This window comes from Dermochelys coriacea, chromosome 2, assembly GCF_009764565.3.
Source record: "Dermochelys coriacea isolate rDerCor1 chromosome 2, rDerCor1.pri.v4, whole genome shotgun sequence".
Taxonomy (NCBI): Eukaryota; Metazoa; Chordata; order Testudines; family Dermochelyidae; genus Dermochelys; species Dermochelys coriacea.
Window position 1 is genome coordinate 253,107,087 of NC_050069.1, and position 27,097 is coordinate 253,134,183.

Here is a 27,097-nt window from a genome sequence, read left to right on the forward strand (position 1 = left end):
TATAGTTAAAGCAATAAAACCAACCTGTGTGTGTGTAGATAAGCCCTATGGCTCTTTGGGGCTTAACTTCATCCTACTTATTTCTTACAATGGTATGTATTCTGCCATCAACCTTTACTTCAGCCTGGTCTACACTAGAAAAGGGGCAACTACACTGACAAATCCTCTACTATAGATGCAGCTTTAATAAGCAAAAAAAAGTGCTTTTGACAGTATAGTTTATACTGAGCAAAATAAATTATACCAGTTTAAAAGTGCTTTTGTGGTATAACAATCTATACCAGGGCTTTTCCCGGCATAGAAGTGTGTCCCAAAAAATCAACCATAATTAACATTACTATTCCAGCAAGAGTTTCTACTGTAGACCTTTCCCTCCACTCTACCAACACTACCAGCCTTTATTATCCATTAGTCCCTTTATCACTCATCAGTGTCCTCTACATATCTTTGCACTTTCTCCCATGCCATCCCTTATCCATGAGAGGAACTCCTTGTAACGGTCCACAAAGCTACAGTATCCTCTTTCAAATCTCTCATTAAAGTTGCCTCTGCTATGATTCTTACCAAAGACTCAACAATGGCTAGACACTGCTTATTACAAGAATCATGATTGTCACACTTTTATCTTGTGCCTCCCATGTCTGTCTGTCGTAGTCTCTCATTGTCTCATGTATTTAGACCGTAAGCACTTCGGGGAAAAAGGACCATCCTTTAATTTTTGTACTTTGCCTAGCATAATACAAATTAATCTACAGACCAAAAGTGAGAGTTACAAATTACCATGGTACTATCAAAATTTGACTCAATACTTTGAAATGTATTGTTAGAAGAGCCCAATAAGAGGGTTACAAGTATTTGTGTACTCAAGAACGGAGTCAAGATGGAAAGAAATTTAGGAACCCCTAGTGACAGCATTCATTTTTAACACTTATGGTTTGCAAGATATTAAACATTAAAGTGGTTTTTGATTCATTGCATGACCAGTGTTATTTGGAGAGTAGCAAGTCACAATCAAGTATAAATTTTTCATTTCTGAAGCTACATATATTCTAGTATTTCTTTTTCCTTTTTAGGACTTTATATCAGGAACTCACAATACAACCAAAAGTAAATGAATAAAACTTTACATATGGATGTGGATGACACTCCCAGAAAATTCTTATGAAGCAGTTCACGTTAATGTCAAGCGTGGTTACATGCCCATAAAATATAACATGCAAGGGGGAAGGAAAGCAGCAGTAGCACAAAAGACAAACTGGGTGAGATAATATCTCTTACTGGACCAACTTCTGTTGGTGAGAGACAAGCTTTCGAGCCACACAGAGCTCTTCTTCAGGTCTGAGAAAAGTACTCCCAGTGTCACAGCAAAATGCAAGGTGAAACTGATTGTTTAGCATAACTAATTAGTACATACTGTAAGGGATCATTCAAGGTAGTGTAAGACTGACAGCCAAACATTTTCCACAACCCTCAGACAGCAGCAGGAAGAAATCACGCACAAAAAATAAACCCCAGCCTGACAGGAAACCACAAGACTTGCTGCAAAAATGGCCCCTACCAGCCCATGCATGCCTGAAGCTCTCCTACAGTAGGTAGTGAGTCAACAAGATGACTCTCTCCTTCTTCCCACCTCACCACCCTGGATAATATCAGGTACTTGATGAAAGGCTGAAAGATACTCACTGAGGACATTGGCACTGTACGTTAATTTTCACAGGTGGCACGGGAAGAAAACAAGAACATTTGTGGGCTAAAACATACCAGGATTTCCCAATTGAAGGATAGACTTAAAAGGACATCAGTGAAAAAAGTGGTCCATTGCTTGACTCTGTATTGCTACAACAAAAGAAACCCTGCTATCAAAGAAAGAAGTCAGTGCAAAATTGCACACACACTGGCTGAAAGTCAGCCATTTTGTTAGACAAGTTTGGCCTCCCCCTGGAATTGGCCAACATCAATTCCTTAACAAGCATTAAGATTTCTTAACATAGTAGGCTCACTTTGCTGGCAATATTTTTTTTTTGCATTATATTTTCCTATTACATGGGAGCACTGTCGCATGTGTTTGACAGTCATATTTCCATAATTTGGTAGATTGATTATTTTCTGATTCTGAGTATTGTATGGCAGGTAATGTTTACACGTATTATCCTGCTTAAAAGGGACAGAAAATCATAAGGATTTTCTGAGGACAAGCTTCCACAGAGCAAGGAGATCTCATTTTTCTTTCCATATCTACTAGCTCCTTTTTAAAAAACCTTCACTAAAATACATAAGGCCTTGTGTACTAGGCTAAAATAAAAAATTGCTCTTTAAAGACCCCATTAGGGTGGTAGATGAATCAGCTTGGATTGAATGGTAGATGAATCAGCTTTGGCTAAAACCTCTCATCCAAGCAAAATATTTGACCACACCATTCTCCCTCACTCTCACACACAATACCAGACAGAAAAAGACTGCAAGCCTCCAACAGTATGAAAGTTGTATGTTTTCAGTGTGGGATAAAAATCAATCATTTTTTATTTCAACTGGACTTCTTAAATTTAAATGAAATACATTGTTTTAAATAAACCTAATTAAAATTAAATTTGAAATTATGATAATCTACATTAAGGTCTAAAATTACTACAATCATTTAAAATCATTTAAATTAATTTCAAAAATAGTAAGCGTACATGTTTGCTACCAAGTTTAAAGAAAGTCAAACCACTGAACTGGTGGAAGTCACTAAGCACCTGGAACCAACACTGGTTGAAGTGCTAAACCAGTTTTTGATAGCAGTAGCTCTTCTGCAGATGCAGACACAGACACAATGATTTCATTTCAGTTGAATCAACTAGTTCAGTTCAATTAGAGTTAAGAAACCAACTGGAAGGTGAAAAAGCAGGAAACCTTGTTTTCCTTTTCCAACCTATGAATAAAAATTAGGTGTGAAAGGATGAGTTTTACTAGTTCTAAAATCTCGAAGAAAATGGTGACCTAGAAACAAGCAGTTCAATTCCCTAACTACAGATAATACTTTGTTTAATATATCAGTTAGTTTTAAACATGTTTTAATAAATTTTTGATAATTTTTTTCTTACATATCCAGCACATTTCAGCTAGTTTTATTTAATAAACAATTTTAAAATGCTGCTTTTGTGTATTTTAATTAAATTTTAAATTCCCATCCAAACAGACCTTGACAAATAAGTAAAAAAAAAAAAATCACCTAGTAAATAAGGAACATCATTTTCTAACATAATAAAAATGTAAAAATTAAGCATCTGAATAAAATGTAAGTTAAGCTATACAACTGCTTAAATAAATGTGTGTAGCTATAGCAGATCTTCCTGGTTAGCAGAAAGAAGCACCAAATTTAATGCAGAGGCTATATTCAATTGCAATCATCATGTTTTAATACTTACCAACCAATTAGAATCAACCTTTCTTTAGGAAAATAACTAAAAAATACAAATGCTAAACTAAATTTAAAACCATGATTTAAATCATTTTCATTTAAATCAATCCACCTAGTATGTTTCATTTCATTTCAATGCTTCTCATTACTGCTGGTCAAAGTACAAGAATTTGATACCATATAATATCCCACTATTTTATTAAATCAAAAAACCTGTAAATTTCCCCCTTATCCCAAAATCATATGTAAAGGTCAGGAGAAAAATTATATCCTACAATATGATCCAATGTTCAGTAGGCAAGAAGCATTTTCTTAATTGCTTCTATGTTTAGTTAACTGCTTCCTCAATGGGTATTTTAACAAACTAACCAAGCTGGCACTGTTTCTGGCAGGAAGTTTTTGTTAACATGGAGAGAAAACTGAAAAACTCAATTATTGCACCATCTTTCCAGGCGAATTCAATATGATCTTGCATCAGCTATTTTGACAACTGCTAGAGTCTAACCAGTGCTTCTACTTCTTCAAAATCTGGAACCTCTGTTTTCCGATCACGTAGAACTTTAGTCTCTAGTGTTTGTGAGACAAGAGCTGTTAAAACTGTTTAGCCGTTTCTTCTCCCATCTCAGCTTATCAGAATTACATGAATATATTTTTCTTTAAGTTCCATTCTCTTTTATCTGGCAGGGCTTAGAAAAATTGTTGTGAATTAGTAGTTTTTCCAAACACTGGTCCTAGATCAATGATCAGCAAGAGAGCAGTGCATAATCCCTGACAATGTACCATTATTAATTAATATTCTTTGCTAGTTATTTGCCACAAACGACGACTTCTGTAGCAAATCATTAAGTCGATTGATAACAGATCTCTAAGACTTTAAAAAACAAAACAAAAGAATTTCAATAAATATCACATGCAGAACTGTGCATAATTTAACAGCTTTATTTTGTCAAATGACAATTATATAAAATTATGGTCTGTATGAACTAAAGAGACAACAAGATCTGAAGTACATTCACTGAGGGCCAAATTGTGCAATCCTTATGCTTGTGTGAGCACTTACTCATTGAGATACTCCCTCTGAAGTCATTGGCACTTGATGAATACTAATCAGAATGGCATGACTTTTAAAGGACAGCTTTCCAAAGGTATGAAAAGAGTTGGTTTTAGCCATGAAAATTTGAAAACTAGCCCCTCAAAGTAATAATGCCTTATTAGTCCTGGCCTCAGGTCAGTGTAATTTTCAAAACCCTAAATTCTGTAGGCCCTTGTCAATATAGCCAAAATGGAACACACACAGTAGTGGTAAACTGTCAGACAGCATGTCAAAGTAGCATGCATCTTATGTACACAACAATATCCAGGACTCAGCCCATTTGACTACACAAAATCTCTCTCTAGGTTTTGCCTTTTTATTGTCAAGAGAAATTAAGTTACAGTGAAGTGAGACAAACCATTTTAACTGGAACTGTGCAGGGTTCAGGATAATTTGTACTACACCTCTGAATTGTGCAATGCCTAACAACATACAAAGATGAAGGGAAGGATGCTAGAGTGCTAGTGGCAAAAATTATGTTCTCTCTCTCATAGGTCCAACCCTTCTTTATCCAAAGAGCTCTGACTCTCATCCAAACCCAACCTGTCTACTATAACCTCTTCCTCCAGAGTTTCCTTGAGACATCACCTCCCTTCCAGTCCACATAAAATACACTTGGCTAAAGTTATCTGCCTCACCAGCTCTGACCATTTGATACTCCCTCTTTGCACCCCTTCACTGGCTCCCCACTTCCTCCCCATATCAAGTTTCAACTTTTATCTTTACTTTCAAAGTCACAGCAACCAACACTGTCCTTTATTGTCTACCCAGCTAATATCACTATCCTTGATGCCACAACCTGTTCATTTCTACCACAACCGTCTCCATCTAGTTACTCGCAAAAAGAAAAGGAGTACTTGTGGCACCTTAGAGACTAACAAATTTATTAGAGCATAAGCTTTCGTGAGCTACAGCTCACTTGGAAAGCTTATGCTCTAATAAATTTGTTAGTCTCCAAGGTGCCACAAGTACTCCTTTTCTTTTTGCGAATACAGACTAACACGGCTGCTACTCTGAAACCTGTCATCTAGTTACTGTATCACCCCCTACAGAGGAAGTGGCCACCCTATTCTAGGTCACCTCTCCTCATTCCTTAAACTCAATTCTGCAATGGGAACAAGAATTGAATCTACAACATTAATGCATATTTTTTTTAAAACTGACCAACTAAGATGTGCACATACCTAGAGTTGAGTAAACATATGATCTCATTGTTGTGTTCCTTGTTTTTCCTCACCACATCTCTGGCCTACAGTTTACTACTGTGACTTATGTTTAAAATTACATTGTAAACTTTTCAGAAAGGGACTACATCTTTCTATTTGTACATTAAAGCATCTAGCACAGTTTGGAATATTGAATAATATATTTAACAACCCCCCTAACCAGGGGTTCACCTATACTAGCTACATTGAGATAGTCTTTATGTGCACTTTTGTCTACACTAGAATATTACATCAGGAGAACTATTTCAACGTGCAACACTTTTTTTTTTTTTAAAGTAATACATAGCCTACATTATAAGCTCACTGGGACAAGGACCACATCTTCCCAACCTCTGTTCATTGCTGAACACAATGCTGATGCCGAACAAACATTTTTTTGAACCACACTTAGCACAATGGGATCCTGGTCCATGACTAGGGCTCCTAAGCACTACAGTAAGACAAATAATAATATAATTGTAGCTTCAAACATTTCGATCAACTCCAGCTCCCTGATCTTGACTGTCATGCACATTTTTTCACACAAAAGGATGCCCATGAAGCTTGAGAGAGTTTTTAAATACACCTAAAAATGACATTTTTCCTTCCCACAAAATATCGAGTGTTTTTACAGTGTGAATTTTAAAAACCTCAGTAATAGAACTCAAGTTTTCAGAGTTCCCTTTCACATAACAAATGCACTAGTTTCTTTCATCTAGTCACCTCAAGTAGATTTTCAAAAAAAAAAAAACCCATGCAAAACAATATTTGACACCATCAAAACTTTACACCCTCAAAAGGTATTTACAATCATGTATATTTGTACCAGTGTTGCTCGCATTCTGATCCTACCCCAAAATCCTCCCCATTTTTTCAACTTTTAAAAATTAAACATTGACAATCATTTTCTTTTAAAGGGCTCATCTTCACTAGGAACTTTAATTATGTTTACATCCTTTTTAACAATTGGTCAACATGATGTTACCTGACTTATCTGTGTAAACAAGGATAAGCCATGTTCAGCACTATGACAGTTACTTGTGAGTAAATCTTGCTCCCAACTGGGTTTGCTCATAATTAATGCTAATGATAATCATAACTTGCCATTGTTTCTACCAAAGAGGCAGCATCCTATCAGCTAACCCAACTGTAAAAAAAGTATTTAAATACAAGTACATTTCCTAATGAAACTGATTCCCAAGAGCTACAGGGCAGGGAGAAGTTGAATATGTTTTTTACATTATACTTTTCTGAAGAACTGATTAGATGTGACACAGCATATCTTTTCCATCTTTAATTCTTAAAAAATTGCATTTTGTAGATATGCAAAATATTGCTTGAGATATTTAGAATAGGACAAGATAAAGCAATACGCTATTTTCATTTTATAGATTCATACAACTCAAGGAAGAATGGCCAAGCGGTTAAGAGTTCTGGTGTTGAAATCTTGGCTGTGTCACACATTTTCTATGTGACTATAAGCAAGTTAATTAATCTGCCTGTGCTTCAGTTCTCCATTTGTATAATAGGGATAACTACCTCACAAGGTGAAAAGGAGTACTTGTGGCACCTTAGAGACTAACAAATTTATTAGAGCATAAGCTTTCGTGAGCTACAGCTCACTTCATCGATGAAGTGAGCTGTAGCTCACAAAAGCTTATGCTCTAATAAATTTGTTAGTCTCTAAGGTGCCACAAGTACTCCTTTTCTTTTTGCAAATACAGACTAACACGGCTGCTACTCTGATACCTCACAAGGTGGTTTTTAGGATAAGTTATTAATACTGGGGAAGTGATCACATATGAATGCCACTGGAATAAAAGCCTCTGAATAAAAATATGAGATGAAAATGGACCTATTAGGTCCCACCTAGTCCAGAGCCTGGTAAATCTGCTGTGCCAATGAGAAAGAAGCCTTTCCTGGCAAGAGAGCACTAAAAACACAAACTATAGAAACTTTCATTTTGTAAAAGTGTACAGCTCTTACGAATGGAAAAAGATCTTTCTAAACGTGAAGCAGTGAGGCCTTCAGGAGGCTTCCCACACCAGCCCCTTGGCTGCTGCCCACAATTTTCCCAGGCATCAGAAGAGCAACTGACGGGCCTGGTCAGTTATTCGAAGCCCGTCGAGCAGCCGCGAAACTGACCAGAACCGAGTCAATTTCACCCCGGAGCGCTTCTGATTGTGGGAAACGATGATCCCTAGCACAGGAAGCCGGGGTAGATAAACCCCCCATCGACGCCACCTGCAGGCCCCCTTCAGCACCATAAGCCCCCCAGCCCCCGCGGCCAGAGCTCTCGCCAGCTCCCCCGCAGTCCCCCTAGGCCGCTGGCCCCCGCCATAACTCCTAGCGCCCCTGCTGCCCACGCCCCCTCCCCAGGCAGTCGGTTGCACCACAGGTCTCAGCTACCTGCTCCTCCCAAGGCAGCAGCCATGGCGCCTCCTCCTGCCCGGGCGGCGGCCGCTCCTGGCGGTGCCTCCCGCAGCTGCAATGAGGGCTCGGAGTGGGGGGAAGGCCTCGGACACAGGCCCCGCTCGGCGCCCGGCTGCAGCGGGCGAGGGTACTCCGCCCTCCCGCCGCCGGCTCTGTACCACCAGCCGCAAGAGAACAACAAACTAACACAACATGGCGGCCGCCACAGACGGCTGGGGGTCGCGGCCGCACCGCATCATGGGATAGTGGAGGGCCAACCCTTCCCTCTGAGAGCAGAAGGCAAAGAAAGGCTGCTGGTTGGCTGGCTGAGGAAGACCGCGCCGAGGCTGCCACGATGGGCGCATGCGCCGCACTTGCCTCGGCCGGAAATACAAAAACAGACGGACTGAGACGCAAAGCGCATGCGCCAAAAATGACGGAGCCGCTCTTGGTGACGTACGCCGCAGTCTACTGGACAGGCGTGTATCTGCAGCTGGGGATGCAGGAGACAAAGCCGCGGGCTTCGCTGCGCATGCGCAAAGGGCTGCTGGCTGTAGGAGAGTTGCTCCAGGGAGCGCGGTGGGCCGAAGTCGTCCTTCCTTGGGGCGTGCGCACTGGCTTCGCTGGAGTGGCGCGGCGCGGCGCTGCTCGGAGTGGCGGCAAACCCGGGGCCTAGCGGGTGCAGGGCCTAGGACACGCACACTTGCGCTGCCTGACAGAGAGCAGGGCGTGCTGCAAGCTGGGCTGGCAAGATGCTGCACCCACCTGACCAGGCAACCCATGGGCCCTGGTGGCACGTCAGGGATCCTGTGCAGCAATCCGACCAGGGAATCAGAGCAATGTAGGGCTGCAAGCAGTGTGCCCTCTGATTTTTGACAGGCCGTGTGCTCAAAAAATTGTTTCTGTGCAAATTGTGCTTCTGTGCAAATTTTTGTGCGTGCGGTGTTTCACTGTGTGCATGGGGTTTAGGATCTGTGTACACGTGCACAGCTTAGAGGAAACAGTGGCTGCAAGGGACTTCTGAGAGATCAGCTCCCACCCACTGTGCTGAGGCAGGACTAAATCAAGATCATCCCTGACAGATGTTTGTCCAGCCTGGTTTTAAAAGTCTTCAGTGGTGGAGATTACACAAGCTCCCTTGGAAGCATGTTCCAGTGCTTAACTATCCTTATAATTAGAAAGTTTTTCCTAATAGCTAACCTGCTTAAATGTCCCTTGCTGCATATTACTTCTTGTCCTACCTTCAGTGGACATGGAGAACAATTGATCACCATCCTCTTTACAACAGCCCTTGTCATTTAAAGACTATTATTAGTTCCCCTTCAGTCTTGTTTTCTCAAGACTAAACTTGCTCAGCTTTTTCGCTTTCCTCGTAAGTCAGGTTTTCTAAACCTTTTATCATTTTTGTTGTTCTTTGGACTTTCTCCAGTTTGTCCACATCTTTCCTAAAGTCTGTAACCCAGAATTGGACACAGTACTCCAAGCTGAGGCCTGACCAGTGCCAAGTAAAGTGCCTGCACTGAGATTTGAAAACAGATTTTGTGTCTGAGCTGATAATTTTATAATGCTTTCACAAATCTTTTCTAGCAGCTGTGTTAGTACTTAGAAATGGAAAAGACCAACTAGGTCGGGGGTTCTCAAAATGGGGGTCAGGACCCCTCAGGGGGTCATGAGGTTATTACATGGGGTGTCACCAGCTGTCTCCCTTCATCCCAAACCCCACTTTGCCTCCAGCATTTATAATGGCGTTAAATATATTTAAAAGTGTTTTTAATGTATAAGGGGGGTTGCACTCAGAGGCTTGCTATGTGAAAGGGGTCACCAGTACAAAAGTCTGAGAACCCCTGAACTAGATCATGCATCCCTCCTGCCTAGGGCTCAGATTGGGTGGAAAAAAAGGTGGCAGTACTCCTGTAAGCTTCACCCACAAAATAAATCCAAAATGAGATGCTATTTACACAGTAGATTGTGCAGATGGGCTTCTGGAGTTTAGCTCCTTCACTGTGCGGCTTGAATATGCCATGGGCCCAGCTAGAATTTCTGGGTTCAGCTCCCTAACTGGAGGGGGAAAAAATAGTATTTCCCAAATGTCACCCACTGGTGACACCAAAGAGGGGTCACTTATGTTGATCACTGCAGGGTATCTGAGTAAACTGCCACTGAGATGAATGGACAGTTCACACCTCTGAGAGCTACTGCGCCAGTCTCATCTCTGCATCAGTTACACTGAGGGCAAGTCTACACTAAAAGGCTGTAGCGCTTTAGTGAAAACACTACAGTGCCAATGGGAAAGCTTCTCCTGGCAATTTAATTAATCCACTTCCGCAAGAGGCAGTAGCTATGTCAACGAGAGAAGCTCTCCCATCAACATAGACTGTGTTGTCTACACTGGGGATTAGGTCGGTACAACTCTCGTTCAGGACGAATCAGGAGTGTGGATTTTTCACACCCCTGAGCAATGTAGTTATGCTAATGTAAATTTGTAAATTCAGTCTCCTTTTTGAGGTTTTCGTCTCAATCATAATGATTAGAGACTGACTTTTTGTCTCTTTCCAGGGACACACCCAGACTTACAGCCAAAAATTCACTGCATTTTAACACACAGTCCTTCTGCAGGAACTGCTGCTTCAACGCAACCGTTCAGATTGAATTGTATGGAGTCAGAAGGTAAAATCCTGGCCCCACTGAAATCAATGGCAAAACTCCTATTGATTTCAATGGGGCCAGTACATCATGGTGTCAACCTTCCTTTTGTGTAGATGCTTTGCAACACAAAAGGAAACTCACTGAGGTTTCCCTCCAAACAAGAAAGTGAATTAAACCTGCCTACTCTTCTTACGGAAAGGTTTGATGATTGCATCAGTGACCCCTAATGAAAAGCCATTACAAGGTGCAAGTCTGCTCATGCTTCTGATAATTTTTGCAGGCTTTCTCTGAACCTCTTCTATTTCTGAGATGGAAGATTGTGTTCAGTGAAAACAATATTTAAAGTGAGAACATAGCATCAATGTATAAATTGGCATTTATAGTATTTTCATGATTGTTTTCAGTCTTTTTCTACCCATTTGATTGCTTTTAATGAACAGCACTGTATATTAAATGCTTTCATTGAGTTATACTACACCAGACATACAGAGGGTTAAACAAACATTTATATTAAACTGATATCACACTTGAGGCTAAGTTTTTCATCCTGCTTTGAGCACTTGACACTATTCTGATGGCACAAAGAGGCCATTTCTTGAAAGTTTCCGAACCCCAGTTGCACTAGTGCATGCATCCCACAAGTGGGACAATGCATAGGCAACAAAAACAAAAGATAAAAGTCAATCTGTAGCAATGGGGCACTATGGCTCATCAATGAGAGATTTGTATCATTGGTTCTTGAGATCATTTCAGAACATAAGGTAGAGCATCATCTTTTTGCTGATGATATGCAAAGGAAGATTAAGAATCCTGGTAACATTATTAAGCATGACTTTTTCGTGGAAAGCCATGTGTCAGCTATTCTACAATGGTGTTTTCCAGTTGCACATTTTGTACAGGCTCCTCCCCTATTTACCTTGTGACAACTTTGCAAAAGTAATGCATGCCCTCATACTACAAGGTTTAATTACCATCATTCCCACTGTCTCTGGCTTTTGGCTGCATACTTGTATCATTCACAACTTGGTCAGAATGGAGCAACATGTTTGCTGATTGTTTTGAACAACAATTATCCTACGATATTCACCCTGTGCTCTTTACATTGACCTCAAGTTTACGCTGCTGATTTTTAAAGCTTTTGATGATTCAGGCCATGATGATATCTCAGACCTTTGTCTTGAGCCTTGTTCAAACAGGTGCCTGTATCTCCTCCTGACTTATGATTTTTACTGTGCCCTAGCATAGAATTTGCATTTAATAAAACTGTGGCCACAGGCACTGCTCTACTAGTACCATTCTTTTTCCTTGCGACTTTCCCTTAAGTGAGGTTCTGGTCCTTCATCTTTGATATCAAGCTACTGTAAATGCTCTTTGTTTTTCATCAGGACTCTCCAGGCTCAAAGTCCTTAAGTCTTTCTTCTGAATTACCATGATTCTTTTAGACGCATCTCCTGGATTTCCTGGACCTTGACTGCCTCTGCTCCGTTTCCTTTGCCTTATGCTTATCTAGTGCTGATCTCATAGCTTATAAAGGCCAAAAGGGACCACTGTGATAATCTAGTTTTACCTCCTGTATAACACAGGCCACAGAACTTCCCTGAATTATAGATTCATAGATACTAAGGTCAGAAGGGACCATTCTGATCATCTAGTCCGACCTCCTGCACAGCGCAGGCCACAGAATCTCACCCACCCACTCCTATGAAAAACCTCACCCATGTCTGAGCTATTGAAGTCCTTAAATCATGGTTCAAAGACTTCAAGGAGCAGAGAAGCCTCCCTCAAGTCAACCATGCCCCATGCTACAGAGGAAGGCGAAAAACCTCCAGGGCCTCTCCAATCTGCCCTGGAGGAAAATTCCTTCGCGACCCCAAATATGGCAATCAGCTAAACCCTGAGCATATGGGCAAGATTCACCAGTCAGATACCCAGGAAAGAATTTTCTATAGTAACTCAGATCCCATCCATCTAATATCCCATCTCAGGGGATTTGGCCTATTTACCCTGAATATTTAAAGATCAATTACTTACCAAAATCCCATTATCCCATCATACCATCTCCTCCATAAACTTATCGAGTAGAATCTTAAAACCAGATAGATCTTTTGCCCCCACTGCTTCCCTTGGAAGGCTATTCCAAAACTTCACTCCTCTGATGGTTAAAAACCTTCGTCTGATTTCAAGTCTAAACTTCCTGGTGGCCAGTTTATACCCATTTGTTCTTGTGTCCACATTGGTGCTGAGCTTAAATAATTCCTCTCCCTCTCCTATATTTGTCCCTCTGATATATTTATAGAGAGCAATCATATCTCCCCTCAACCTTCTTTTAGTTAGGCTAAACAAGCCAAGCTCCTTAAGTCTCCTTTCATAAGACAAGTTTTCCATTCCTCGGATCATCCTAGTAGCCCTTCTCTGTACCTGCTCCAATTTGAATTCATCCTTTTTAAACATGGGAGACCAGAACTGCACACAGTATTCTAGGTGAGGTCTCACCAGTGCCTTGTATAACGGTACTAAAACCTCCCTATCCCTACTGGAAATGCCTCTCCTGATGCATCCCAAAACCGCATTAGCTTTTTTCACAGCCATATCACATTGGCAGCTCATAGTCATCCTATGATCAACCAATACTCCAAGGTCCTTCTCCTCTTCCGTTACTTCTAATTGATGCGTCCCCAACTTATAGCTAAAATTCTTGTTATTAATCCCTAAATGCATAACCTTACACTTCTCACTATTAAATTTCATCCTATTAATTAATTCCTGTTTGAATCAGAGCATATTTTTGTAAGAAAAATATCCATTCCTCTCTCCATCCCTCTTTATCACTGCTGGTGGAAGGAGCTTTTTCCTCCATGTCTGTCATCCAACACAGCTTCCCTGTATCTATAGAACTCACTGACTCTCCAGCACATTTCGTCTCTATCTTTTTTCTCTTTCCTACTGTACATCTCTCAGAGTTTCTCTCTGCCTCTGCTGTTATTTAGGATTGTAGTTGTAATACTTAACTGTGTATAGTAGTTACATTGTATGAAGACCCTGAGCTTCAGTTTCCCCATTTGTAAAATGGGGTTAAAGATACTTCTTAACACAGTTTGAGATCTATAGATGAAAACCAGTATAGATGAGCTAATTCTTAAATATCACTGAGAGTTTAATGAAAATCATGTGTTGTCGCCATGGCTTCCAGAGTCTAGCTGACCGTGACCTGGGAATATGGTAGATCATCTTTAGGTGGATTAATCATAGCTATGGAAAATTATGTGGCCTAGTGGACAGAGCACTGGACTAGGAATCTGGGTTCTACTCTACTGGGTTCTACTCTACTTGGCTCTGCCACTGGCCTGCTGGGTAGCCTTTGGCAAGTTACTTTGCCTCTCTGTGCCTCAGTTTCCATTTTGTAAAATGGGGATAATCATACTGACCTCTTTTTGTAAAGCAGTTTAGACCTACTGATGAAGAGTGCTATATAAGAGCTAGGGAGGTAATAAAGTCACTACCCCAACAATAACCTTTATTGTTTTTCTGGTGGCATAGTTTTGGGGTTAAGGGTTTTCTCCAAGAGATCTGTCTAAGGTGATTACTAGACTGTTTTGTAGCAGTCACATTATTTTTTCCTTCCCTTTTTGTTCAAATTACTTTGTGGAGGTTAACAACAATAAGCACAAGGTAAAGAGGGAAAGAAGGGGAAGATATACACATATTTGTTTTCAAGTCTGATAATGTTTGTGCAGTAAGCACCTACATCCATAAAAAAGTGCAAATGAATCAGGCTTTCAAAAATAATTACCATAAAACAACACTTTGTTGTTTTATTTTTCTTAGTTTAATTTCAATCTTATCAACAGCAAATGAATGCCAATTCCCTAACTAATATATTATGCTAAGATATATTCTTACCACAGCTTCCCTCCTCAGGAACTTGTATTCAAGTACCCATTTGTCTACCAGAACAAATACATATGGCTTTGGTCTCTTATCTCTCCAGGCTGAGATAGATGAATGCCCCATCCTTAGACCCAGCTTGTCAGCCCTTAAATCGTGAGCCTGGACATGTCATTTCCTTTCAAAATGGTGTCTGAGCTCTTGGCAACCTTCTTCTAAACAAGGTTAATTCCAGCCCCAGCCTGCCTCTTCCAGTTGCATTCTGTATGTGCATCCTTGGCTGTCATGACAATGCCGCGTGGCCAAGTAATCATTCTGTTGCACCTGCTGCAGTTAAGCCCACAATCATCACACTGTACCGATGTGTACCTGATGAGAAATTCTGGATTCATTACACACCTGATAAGGTGTGCAAGGTTGTTCTTTTTACAGGTGTCTATTGGTCTGATCCAATGCCTACTGAAATAAATTTACAGGTGTCTATTGGTCTGATCCAATCAGGGCTTGTATACGGTAGTGGGGAGACCGGACTTGTTAAAAATCTTCTTCCGCTATCCCTCGGTGCGAGGATGATGTCTGGTAAGGGGGTTCATTGGCTCGTTTTTAAGTGGCTGGTGAGCCCATTTTTTGCCCTGCAGATTTTCTTACAGAAGTGACAGGTGTAATCTTGGAGGAGACATAGTTGTTGGCTGGACTTGTTGTGCCCTTTCTTGTTTGTGCCCTTTCTTTTCCACTTTGTCACAATACAAAGTATTGGTGAATGGCCCTGTCACATCTTAGAAATGCTATGTGCAAGGGAGCTCGTCTCATGGACTGGAAGGCTAAAAGTAAAAGATAAAACAGTCACAAGAAAATTGATCATCTCGTTGCTGGTTTAACTGTCACAGGGCCAGAGACATTAAACAAAGGCAGCGCTCACCACGGGCACCTCCTGGGTGCACCTTGAAAGACATTTTGAAATGACAGATTACCACATCTCTATCATCTTTAGGAATCCTAGATGGTAACTCATTATTGTGTACATGTTTGTTGTAAGGGGACTGACAATCTGTGCATCTATGATAAGACTGGTATAGTGATCCAGAGTTGACATTTGTTACTGGCTTGGTGAAATCTAATTATAGAACATGCCATCAGTTTGGGGTGACTGCTCTGTTTTTGACAGTCTGCCCTGAAGTAGGCACTCATAGTTGCGTGTTGCTCCAGACTGTGACACAGAACCCAGAAGCCCTCTGTTTGGTTAAGCGCACTATTTAACCCTGGGCAATCCACATAGACTTCAGGCCTGCTGCAGCTCCCAACCACATCCTGTTTTCCAATCTCTGGTCTCTGATTCCAGCCTGACTCTGACCCTGACTCTTGCCTTCTGATTCCAGCCTGGTACTACCTCTGATCTGTGGTCTCCAATCTCTGCCTGACTGTGATCCTGACTCTTGTTTACTGAACCTGACTCTAGCCATTCTTATGACCACTGTTCATGGAGTACTGTCTTATGGCTGTCCTTGATGTGTGGACACCAGCCAGCTGTGACCACTAGGCCAGACCACCTATGCCCCATCCCACTTTTGTTCAGATACACAGTAGTCTTGACTGTTATAGACCAACTGACCAAAATGGCACACTTCATCCCCGTGACCGCCTGCCTCTGCTAAAACAATGACTCAACTTCTAGTGGTGCATGTGATCCGTCTTCATTGGCTTCCAGACCATATCAACTCAGACTGGGGCCCACAGTTTGTCGCATGCTTTTGGTATGAAATGTTCTGGTTAATGGACATTCAGCCTTTTACCTTTTCTGCATCACACCCCCAGCCAGATGGGCAGACAGAGGGGGTGAACCAAATATTAGCGCAATACCTAAGGTGCTTTGTCAACTACCATCAAGATAACTGGTTCTCCCTCCGTCCTTATGCCGAGTTCTCACACAACGCTACCAATTATGCCTCCATGGGGTAGATCACCTTTTTTGCAAATTACGGGTTCCATCCTCACTTCCACCCGGCCTTTCCAACAGCCTTCCTGAATCCAGCAGCTGCCGGCTGGATTCAGTGAATTCATCAAATCCAAGAGGAGCTCAAGGACCACTTCAAAGATGTGAAAAGGGACTACAAGCATTATACAGACCATCAACACCAGAAAGGCCCAGCTCTCACCATGGGTCAGAAGTCTGGCTTGCAGCAAAATATCTCCGTACAAACAGGACATCCCACAAGCTAGACCTTGGACTTTTCCAGATTTGTCAGCAAATCAACCCCGTCATCTTCAAATTGCAGGTTCTTCGATCCCTTAAAATACACCCTGTTTTCCATGTATCTCTCCTGAAGCCTTACACAGAGAACCTCTCCTGACTGGTCCCAAAAGCCACCCACACCAATCGAGGTCCAAAGGCATGAGCAATATATAGTCCATGCTAGCCTCAACTCTAAACTGCAGAGCGGGAAACTGTACTACCTAGTTGATTGGGAGGGCTAAGGTCTTGAAGAGCACACCTGGGAACCTGCTGTCCATATCCATGTCCCTGACCTGGTCAAAAGTTTTCATCAAGACCACCTGGACAAACCAGGCCCATCAATGTGGCACCCCTGAAGAAGGGTAATGTAAGGTTCTGTGGAACTAGAACCCAGGTCTGTAGAGCCTGGGACAGCTGACATTCCTACTAGGACAGCAGGCAGACCCATATTCAGGCAACACTGTAGAAGTTGGGTGCTTCAGGAAGTACCACCCAAAGGGTCCAGAATGACAGTAGCTTGTGTACTTAGACAGTAGCCTGTGTTTTCTCTGTGTGCTGTACTGGCTCTGGCCAGAGAGCCCATACAGCAGGCTCCAATTGAACTGCCCAATAAGACCACAAGACATGGTTTAGTAGCAAAGGCATCTGGCCAGATTTATTGTCAACGAAGCATGTTAATAGCACCCGACAGACTCTCCAGGTATATTAAGGGATGTTTGCCATGACAATGGACTCAGCTCAGTGAATGGCAGGACTTTCCATTCCGCCCTCGGCAGGCCAAAGACACTCCCTCTGAGCCTCCCTTTTATACACTGATACAAACAAGTTACATATTGCCCCTCTAACATAGCTAGTTACAACCCTTTACCTTGTACATGTTGGTTCGATCAAAACATCTCTATTCATCACCCTGTCATCCTAACCTAATCTTTATGAGGGGGTCAGTGTGTCCTTGTATCATCTTTGAGGAATGTGTTTACACCATAACCCTGTAGCAGGGTGTTCTGATACCACTCTTCTGCATGGGTGGCCTGGGTTAGCGAAAGCTTAGTCTCCCCTGGCCTATTATACCTGCCGCCCATGCCCTTATGGAATGTGTTTGCATGAGTGTCCTGTGCCTAGCACTTCTTAGGAATGTGTGTGTTTTTGCAATACCAGGCCTGTTCTTGCCCATTTCTGTGAACTCGCAAGCAGGCACATTTTATAGCAGGGCCTGACTTCTACTCTCAGCCTGATTTTTGCTAACTTTGCTTTTATTAGTAGGGCCTGACTGCTACTTTAGTTCAGGCCTCAGGCTCATACCGAGCCTCTTATGCCAGGCCTCAAGTCTCAGGGTCTTTCTTTGTACTACAGCCTGTGGTCCTTTGATTGGTCAAGTATGCTATTTAACCCTGGAGGGTGCCCTAGGAGATTGTATTGGCATCCACACAGCCTTCTGGCCTGTTGTGACTCCTGACCACATCTTGTCTTCTGATCTCTGACTCTTGCCTTCTGATTCCAACCTGGTACTGCTTCTAGTTTCTGTCCCAGGCCTGACTCTAAGGCTTACTCTTGCTTATTGAACCCGGCTCTAGTGATTCTTCTGACCCTTGCTCTCTGACTCCTGTCTTATGGCCATTGTCAGCATTTGGACACCAGCACACCTGTGACCACTGGGCCAGACTGTGTAAGCCCTGGTCCCTTACAATGATTGTTATTTGATGTTTTGCATGTGCACTTAGAGGTACCACTGCTGACAGAAGCATTTGATACTATGAAAAATAAATGAAAAGATCTTGTCAGTGCTTTATTTTAATAATGGGTTTATTTGTAAAGAAATGCAAGTATTAAACAGTTTTCTAAAAATATACTTGTCTGTATAGCAAACAAGATAACTTTGGGTTGGCTTTGATGTTCATGGAAGGCTGATTTTAAAAAAGGAATCTTGATATTACAGCAGTAGTTTTCAACCCTTTTTTGTTTGCTGACCCCTAGAAAATATCAAATGGAGATGTGGACCCCTATGGAATACTTAGACATAGTCTGTGGACTCCCCGGCATCTGTGGACCACAGGTTGAAAATCACTGTAGTATGGTATTTGTTGTTGTGTAAACACTACTGATATATGTTATTGGCTTAATTCTCCTCTCACACTGGTGTACGTAGACATCAATGTTACACTGATGTGAACTATAGTCCTATTACCTACTATCAGGACTCACCCCTGGGTGTCTGTTCTCATTGACTGTGTTTGTTTAATTGATTTCACAATGTTTTAAAAATTATATAGGGATACATTCACTTTTACATTGTGCTGGTGAGCTGGCTCTGCATTTTGGCTGGGCCAGATCCTACAAATGTTCTATATGCAGAGCCCCCTTTGACATTCATCTACACATGAAGGGCTGGCAGGATCAGGCTCTTAACATGTCAAATCAGTTTCTTCCTGGGGGTCTTTCATTTATTGGTCAGTCCAGCAGATTTATTTATCACAGGCTATCCACATTAAGCTTTGTTTATAATCAGTTCCCTCCTGCCCAGAAACAGGTTACAAAACATGACCCATTACACCATCCACAATACAGAGAGCCAATGGACATGCTTTGTCCAATACAGACACAATCTGAAGTGTTCTCTTGTATAACAAATTATTGACTTCATTGTTCATAGCATTACGATTCAATTAAGCGATAAGGCCCATCATAGTGGTCCTTTATCTGTCAGATAAGGATTTGCCAAGCTTAGCCCAAGAGGTCTTTATCTGAGAGATAAGACAAAGGCGTTGGTGCCTTGCTGTTTTAAACCTTTAATTAAAAGGACCTTTATATTTTTAAGTTCTAGGTTGTTGCCTTTTCTTTCAACTCTTGATAGTTTAGTGTTCAGTAAAGATTGTGATGGGTTTTTATAGGAAGATTATAATGAGAAGGAATGTTGCCATTGTCCTTCATTAAGTGAAAGTGACAGGGCCTGTAGATTTTATTTCCAATGTATCAAGACATCCATTCAGGTGAAGATTGAAGGCCTGGTCTGAAGTTTGAGTTCAAAAAGAATCTTCCCATTATCTTCAAGGGGTTAGGCCAGGGGTGGGCAAACTTTTTGGAATGAGGGCCACATTTGGGTATAAAAATTGTACAGTGGGCCATGAATGCTCACAAAATTGGAGCTTGGCGTGCAGGAAGGTGCTCCTGGCTGGAGGTGTGGGCTCTGGGCTGGGCTCAGAAATGAGGAGTTCAGGGTGTGGGAGGGGGCTCTGGGCTGAGGCAGGGAGCTGGGGTGCAGGGGGGGTGAGGGTTCTGGCTGGGGGTGTGGGCTCTGGGGTGGAGTTGGGGATAAGGGGTTTAGGGTACAGGAGGGCGCTCCGGGCTGGGATCGAGGGGTTCAGAGGGCAGGATGGGGATTGGAACTGGGTCAGGGAGTTGGGGCATGGGGGGTGGCTCAGGGGTGCAGGCTCTGGGCAGTGCTTACCTCAAGCAGCTCCAGAAAGCAGTGGCATGTCCCCTCTCTGGCTCCTACGCGGAGGTGTGGCCAGGTGGCTCTGCACACTGCCCCGTCCACAGGCACCACCCCCGCAGCTCCCAGAAGTAGCGGCATACCAAGCTATAGCTCCTATGCAGAGGCGCAGCACTAGCCATGTGGCTCTGTGCACTGCCCCATCCGCAGTTGCCACCCCTGCTGCTCCCATTGGCCACAGTTTCTGGCCAATGGGAGCTGTGGGGGGCGGCACTTGGGGTGGGGTCAGTGTGCAGAGAGCCCCCTGGCTGCCCCTAAGCATAGGAGCTGGAGGGGGGACATGCCGCTGCTTCCAGTAGCCGTGCAGCAAGCCCCCGGCCCGCTCCCTCGCTGGAGCGGGACAAGCCCCTGATCCCAGTCCCCAGCGGGAGCTCAAGGGCCAGATTAAAAGGCCTGATGAGCTGGACCCAGCCCAAGGGCCATAGTTTGCCCACCCCTGGGGTAGGCCCTTAAGTGAGCCAAATTTATTGCTTATCTTGGGGTGTAGTGGTTATTCCTGGAATGAATTTGTCCCACTGTGTCAGGAAGTTCAGGAGAAGTAGTGTTAGATAGTTCTAGCAGAGCCCTTTACTTTGAAGGCAATTGTGTAAAATTATTGGGTATGATTCTCAGTTTGTGTGAGCTGAATTTCATTGAAGTCAATGAAGCTAAGACAAGTTATGCTATCTGAGGATCTGGCCCATTAATGTTAGTATTACACAACATTTCTGTATTATCCTGAATTTACCCTTCACTTCACAAATGCAAAGACATTATCCCTGCCCTGACGGCTTACAGTCTAAATGAGAAAAACACAAGATCACACTTCAGATGGAGGTTGTAGGCATATTAATGCTGAGGGAGGAGTGAGGTTTTAAGGAGGAACCTGAAGGAGAGGACACTTGGTAAATGAGGATCCAGACAGCATAGGGGGCAGCATGACAAATGGCACAAAGCCATAAGCAAAGAAAAGAGGCTAAGGGCTAGTTTGTGGATGAAGTCACGGGGCATGGAGGGGTCACACTGCAATGGAAGCCGCTGGAGGAATTGTTCCTGACACCTTCTCTCCATGAGGTATGCACCTCCAGGTGACACTAGGGTCAAATTGTCTGGTAAGATTGCCCATGCTGTTTGGTGTCTGTTCAGTAACCAAAGGATTTCATTTCCAGTGTTGACACCTTTTCTGGGCAATTGATTCGTTTTTAAAAAAATATGCACACAGATGCAATAAGTGGCTGGAAAGGTGTGAATTAAAATGTATATACAGCTAAAGACGACTCACATATTTGTATAGACCTGGAGCTGCCGTAGCTGAGCTTGGATTATTCTCTTTTGGTCCAGCTACCCTTCAGCAACCACCTTGTGAGCAATTTTTATTGTTAATTTTTTTTGCCACTTCGAAAAATGATTGTGTGACTTGAGTTTGTTGCCTCAGAAGAAGTTCTAATCACAAACTCACCTTTTCTTATTACATCCCATTCTGTAACTCACCTTTTCTTATTACATCCCTGCTGATGAGGAGACAATGGGACAGATCTCTGCTGGTGAAAACTGGCACAGTTCCACAAAAGTCAATCGAGCTATGTCGATTTACTATAGATGACGATCTGACCCAACAGGTGTCTGGAGTTCCAATTTTTATTCCAGGAAAAACATATTGTCTGACTGCTTCTGTAGTGCATTCTGCTGATCTGTTCATTCTTAATGACTTGTAAACCAGATGAGAACCCTTTAATTAGATTAGTTTCAACACAGAGTTACTTGGTACATGAATTTGATATAAAAAGTGGGCTTTCTTTGGTCAAACCACTCTGTGACGAGACCTTCCCAAATCTAAAATGTTCACTCTCACACTACACAGTTGCTCAATTCAAGAAAGTAGTGGTGGAAGCTCCAACTGTGTGTCCACTGTCATTCTGTATTATAATTCAATGGCAACCTAATTATATGCAAGCTTGATCCTTCTGTAATACTTTTCCTTGGAAGTATGGCTCTGCCTTTTCTGCTGTCAACCTTCATTTAGAGTGCAGAGAATGCTGCATGACTTGAAAGCAGCAGTAGGCAATTCCCAGTCTAAGCTTCAGACATTTACATATTTATGCTTGCATCCGTGGAGTAAATATACTATGAATAAATTCTATTATGTCTGAGACTGTACTTACAGCATAAATAGAAATATACAGTATGGTTATGCAATCTCAGGTATGCCTTCAGCATCAATATGGACATACATTTACTAAAGTATGTATTGTTAACATGGTATTCAGCTTCCAGGCCCTGTTAGAATACTTTGTATAATATGAGAAAATAATGAGGAATAAATTGTTTAGTTTTAAAGCAAAAATTCAAGGAAGACAGCTGCTGCAAGTGTAATAATTTTGCAGGAAATAACAATCCTATTATGTTCTATTACACTGTGGTTAAATTTTGTTATTGCAGTTTTTAAAGTTTTGTGCATCCAAATGTGCAATGTATTAAGCCATTCATCAAAGGCAATAGAGTTTCAAAGGACACTGTCAGGTATTATTAATACAGTACCATAAATATGCATATTTTATTGCCAAATTTGGGTTCAGTTTTCTGGGAATAAGAATGTTTTGCAAAACTGAATATTAATGCAAAGGGTTTTTTAGGAATTTAATAAATACCAAATAATGAAAACTGCCTATTGTTTGTATTTAAACATCTCCCTGCAATCAGAGCACTGCAGCATTATTAACAGAGTGCAAGAGAAGGGAGAGTGGTTAGAAGAAAGGCAGTGTGTTCACTTGGCACTGGCTTGGGAGACAGGAGACGTGGGTTGCCACTGACCTGTTCTGAGATCTTAGGCTTGACACCTTCTGGTGTCTCTGTTTCTCTTCCCACTTTTGTCAATCTATACTGTAAACTCTTCAGAGCAGAGACTGTCTTGTACTCTGCCTCTGGCCAGTGCCTAGTACAATGAAGTCCAGATCTCAGTTGGGACCTCTAGGTGCCAACATACTATAAATAATAATAGAAGTGGAATTGACTAGTCTGTTGTCATTCCACTAACTGGTTGAGCAGCGATAGGGATTATGACATTAATTTTTTTGTTTAATTCTTTCCATTTTAACAAGCTCTAGGGCCTGCTCCTGCAAATATGTATTGCCAGACAGCATATTACTAAACATAGCCCCGTGGAAGCCAGTGGGACTACTCACAACAGTACACTCTGTGCCTGTTTGTATTTGTAGGACTGTGATGGGGTGGACTAGGCCCAGAGGTCCCTTGCTGGAGGCCTCAGTATCCTGCAACACCTGTCCCAGGAAAGGAGCAGCAGAGGAGTCCATCAAGCAGCCTAAAGCGACTGCAGGGGAAGCAGCCAATCAGGGCCTAGGAGGGTTGTATAAAAGGAGCTGCAGAGCTAGAGATAGTCAGTTCCTTTCTGGAGCTAGAGGAGTGTAAATGGGGCTCCTGGCTGGCTAAAGGGAACTGTAGCACCATGGACAGCTCAGTGCTGGTAGGGACTGGGGCAATGAGGAAGAGCTTTGGCTGGCTGCTGGGCCTGAGCTTAGATTGGCTCTGAGGTAAGGGTAAAGCTTTGGCAAAGGCTGTGGCTGTGGGGAAGTGGCCCAGGGAACTGAAAGCAGTGTAGTTAAAGGGACATAGTGGCATGTGGCTGCTATTCTTAGGGTCCCTGGGGTGGGACCAGGAGTAGTGGGTGGGCCTGTGTCTTCCCATAGGCCAGTGAGGAACTGGCCTACAATTGGACAATAATAAACCCTCAGAAGGGGATCTGAACTACTCAGTAGCCCAGCTGGGGCCAGAATAGACCAAGAGGGTGAAACCATTGCACCCAAGCAGAAAGCCTTGGGGGCATGGTCTGATACCAGGACTGGGATTATTTAACGACCACAGACACACCTGATGAGAAGGGATACTTGTGAGAAGTGGGTGCCAAGTCATTTCTAGGACTGAGCCCTAGGATGATAAGGACATTTTTTTTTTCTAGAGCTCAAACCTGCATCGACTGGTGCCAAAGGGGATTCAGTGATTCAGTGGGTGCAGGATCAGTCTCCTAATGATCCACTTTAGGAGAGGTTAACTGTCAGGTTAACAAAGAACAAGCCTGGCTCATTGCTTTGTTTTGGATGTTGTGATCTTTAAACAACACACAAATGCAGCCACTCATACTCACTGTAATTAAGCAACTTGTCTCTGGACTTCCCTGCACCATCCTCTCAAAGCGGGGCCTTGATTTTCTGAGGCTCAATCCAGCTCCCCACCACCACCTATAGTAAAGCCCTCTCTTCTCCCCCTATCTCCATCCCTGCCTGCTTGCCCCAGACCTCAGTCTCTGGCAACCTCCTCAACCATGTATGAGGTTCAGTCTCCTGCTACATGGATCAGAAATGAAGCTGAAAAGCAACCCTCAGAATAGAGGAGAGTGGTTAGGGATTCCTGCCTCTGGTGCCACAATCCGGCAGGACTGTGGCTGGATGGCAGGTCAGGGGAGCGAGAGCATATATGTGACAAAGAGGCACTGCAGTTCATATATAGCTAAGGCTGCAAATGGGGAGGCTACAGCTGTCCCTTTCCTCCCCCAGTCCCTTCTCATCCCAATATCAAGTTCTTTCCAGTATGAGGGAGTATCTAAAGGACACTGTCAATCCTACTCTATTTGGGATGACTCGCGGAGGGTGAAACAGCAGCTCTCAGACTTCTTGAAGAAACAAACCATGGCAATTCGAGACACCCCTGTTCTGCCTCTGGTGGTGTGAGGTTCCTTCCACTTGTGAGTTACCAAAACAGCTATAAAAAGAATTGACCAGGGACCCTTTACCTCTAAGTCACTGGTTAAATTCTGGCCCAAGCTGCCAGTGACAGTTTTTTGATGGCCTGTAGGAAATTAGTGTAAAGTCTCAGACACATTTCTGGTAGACAGGTGTCTACATCACAACTGTTGCCCTTGTTCACAGTTTCTCCAGAGAGACCAAGGATGGACAGTTGCCTGGTGTAGAGACTGGCACAGTACAGGAAAGGCTGTGCTATAAATTACTTGCTCTAGATAGAGTGAATTGTAATCTCCAGTGTTGTTGGACTGGCACTACGTTTATGCTGTGGGGAGAGAGGGAAATGAGTAGATCAAATGTTATGTTGTTTTACTTGACGTTTGGAAGGAAAAAAAGTTCCCAAGTGCAAAGCATGGCTTATCTGTGTAGGCAATGAATTCTGAATCAGTTCACTTCCTCTCCTCACTTTTCATTTACATCCCTATAAAAAAGGTACAACTCCCAAGCGGCTGATGACATTACAAAGGGACAGGGCTCCCTCTGACATGTACAAATGGTTAGGACCAATTGTACCCTGTCCTGGGCATGTGTGCAAGGGAGTGAGGAGGAGTGGCAGCACGCCGCATTCCCCACAGAGTACAAACCTGTTGGGGAGTGAAGGTCCCACTCTTTGATGGTTTTCTGGAAAACCCACGTACAGGTACTGGAACCAGAACAGGAAGGAATAAAGTAAAGGTGAGACCATGGCCTCTTTTCTCTACTCTGTGGTCAACAGCGCTGCCTGGATGTGGAGAGGTGCACATGTAAGGGTGGAAGATATGCCATTTTTGTCATGTGCTCCTTGGGAGTCTTTCTGAGTCTGACAGTTTCTCCTGGGGCTTCCATCCTTCAGCGTGGCTGCTCTGCACCCTCTCCGGGTCATGGTTTAAAAGTCACAAGCTGGCCACGAGTGCTTGTGAAGTGCAGTTGGTGAGTTAATGATACAGCTGACTGACGGGCTGCAGGGCAACTGTTGGCCTTCCCCCTTCAAAGATTTAAAATATGGAAGCACCTGTTATTGTTTAATACATTTTGATCCAGCTCCCCTCCATGTTGTTGTTCTACCTTACACTTCTAGTGGTGACACCTGATGATAGAATTTGGCATGCCACCTCTCTCGGGCTCCTGTGGCACCTGACCAGAACTTAAAGCTGCTCCCTTAGGGGAAGGGGACATTGGAACTGTTACCTGGCCTCCCCCGAATACATCCCACCTCAGGTAAGGCTGCCCCTTTGGGAAGATGGGGGTGTAATTCACACCACCCTCCCTGAATCCAACCTCTTGAGGTTAACGTACACAGTATCTTGTGATAATGTTTAAATGGCTAGGCTCCTTTTTAGGAAAGAAATGGACTTGGTTTTCATACAGCTGGGGTGTGTGACCACTACTTATTACACTTATGCTAACTGACTCACTGTAACCATGTGCTCCCAGTGACTGTTGGATCTATCTCTTGTGTTTCAGATTGTAAGCAATTGAGGGGCAAGGACTGTCTTTTTTGCCGAACATTGTACAGTGCCTAGCACCATGGGTCCCAATCTTTGATTAAGGCCACTAGGTGCTGCTGCAATACGATTATTAAACAACAACAATTGCTACATGCTTCACATACTGGGACGAGAACTAGATGAAGAATATGAGTCAGCTTGAAATGTAGTTCTGCTCTGAGCTGTGACTCAGTAAACTGGTACTGGGGAGGGAAGGGTTTCATAGCTATTGTCTCTTTGCAATCTGGATTAAATTTGCTTCAGTCATAAAGAAAAAGACTTAGCTTGTTTCAGTGCATTCCAATGTGGAAATAGAAAAACCTGTCTATCAAGTAATTTATACTGTATTCATCAGCATGGTAGGTGATTGCACTGGTTATAGTGCAGTTGGCTGGTAAGTAAAATGTTCCATTGCTCTGCCTTTCCAATATACCATGGCAGAAATGGAAGGATAGCCTCCTACTAAGGGAAGTGCCA

The 27,097-nt window shown here is 42.9% G+C and overlaps 1 protein-coding gene across 5 annotated transcripts in view; it reads right to left on the reverse strand.

Moving 5' to 3' along the window:
* Window positions 1-8,472, reverse strand: part of RBM33 (RNA binding motif protein 33) — a 152,622-nt gene extending 144,150 nt beyond the window's left edge. For all 5 annotated transcript variants that reach the window (XM_038388525.2, XM_038388524.2, XM_043509648.1 and 2 more), the window contains exon 1: window positions 8,108-8,472. In XM_038388525.2, the coding sequence (XP_038244453.1) occupies window positions 8,108-8,132 (25 nt within the window). In that variant the 5' untranslated portion in view covers window positions 8,133-8,472. The remainder of the gene's footprint in view (window positions 1-8,107) is intronic.
* Window positions 8,473-27,097: the final 18,625 nt, after the last annotated feature.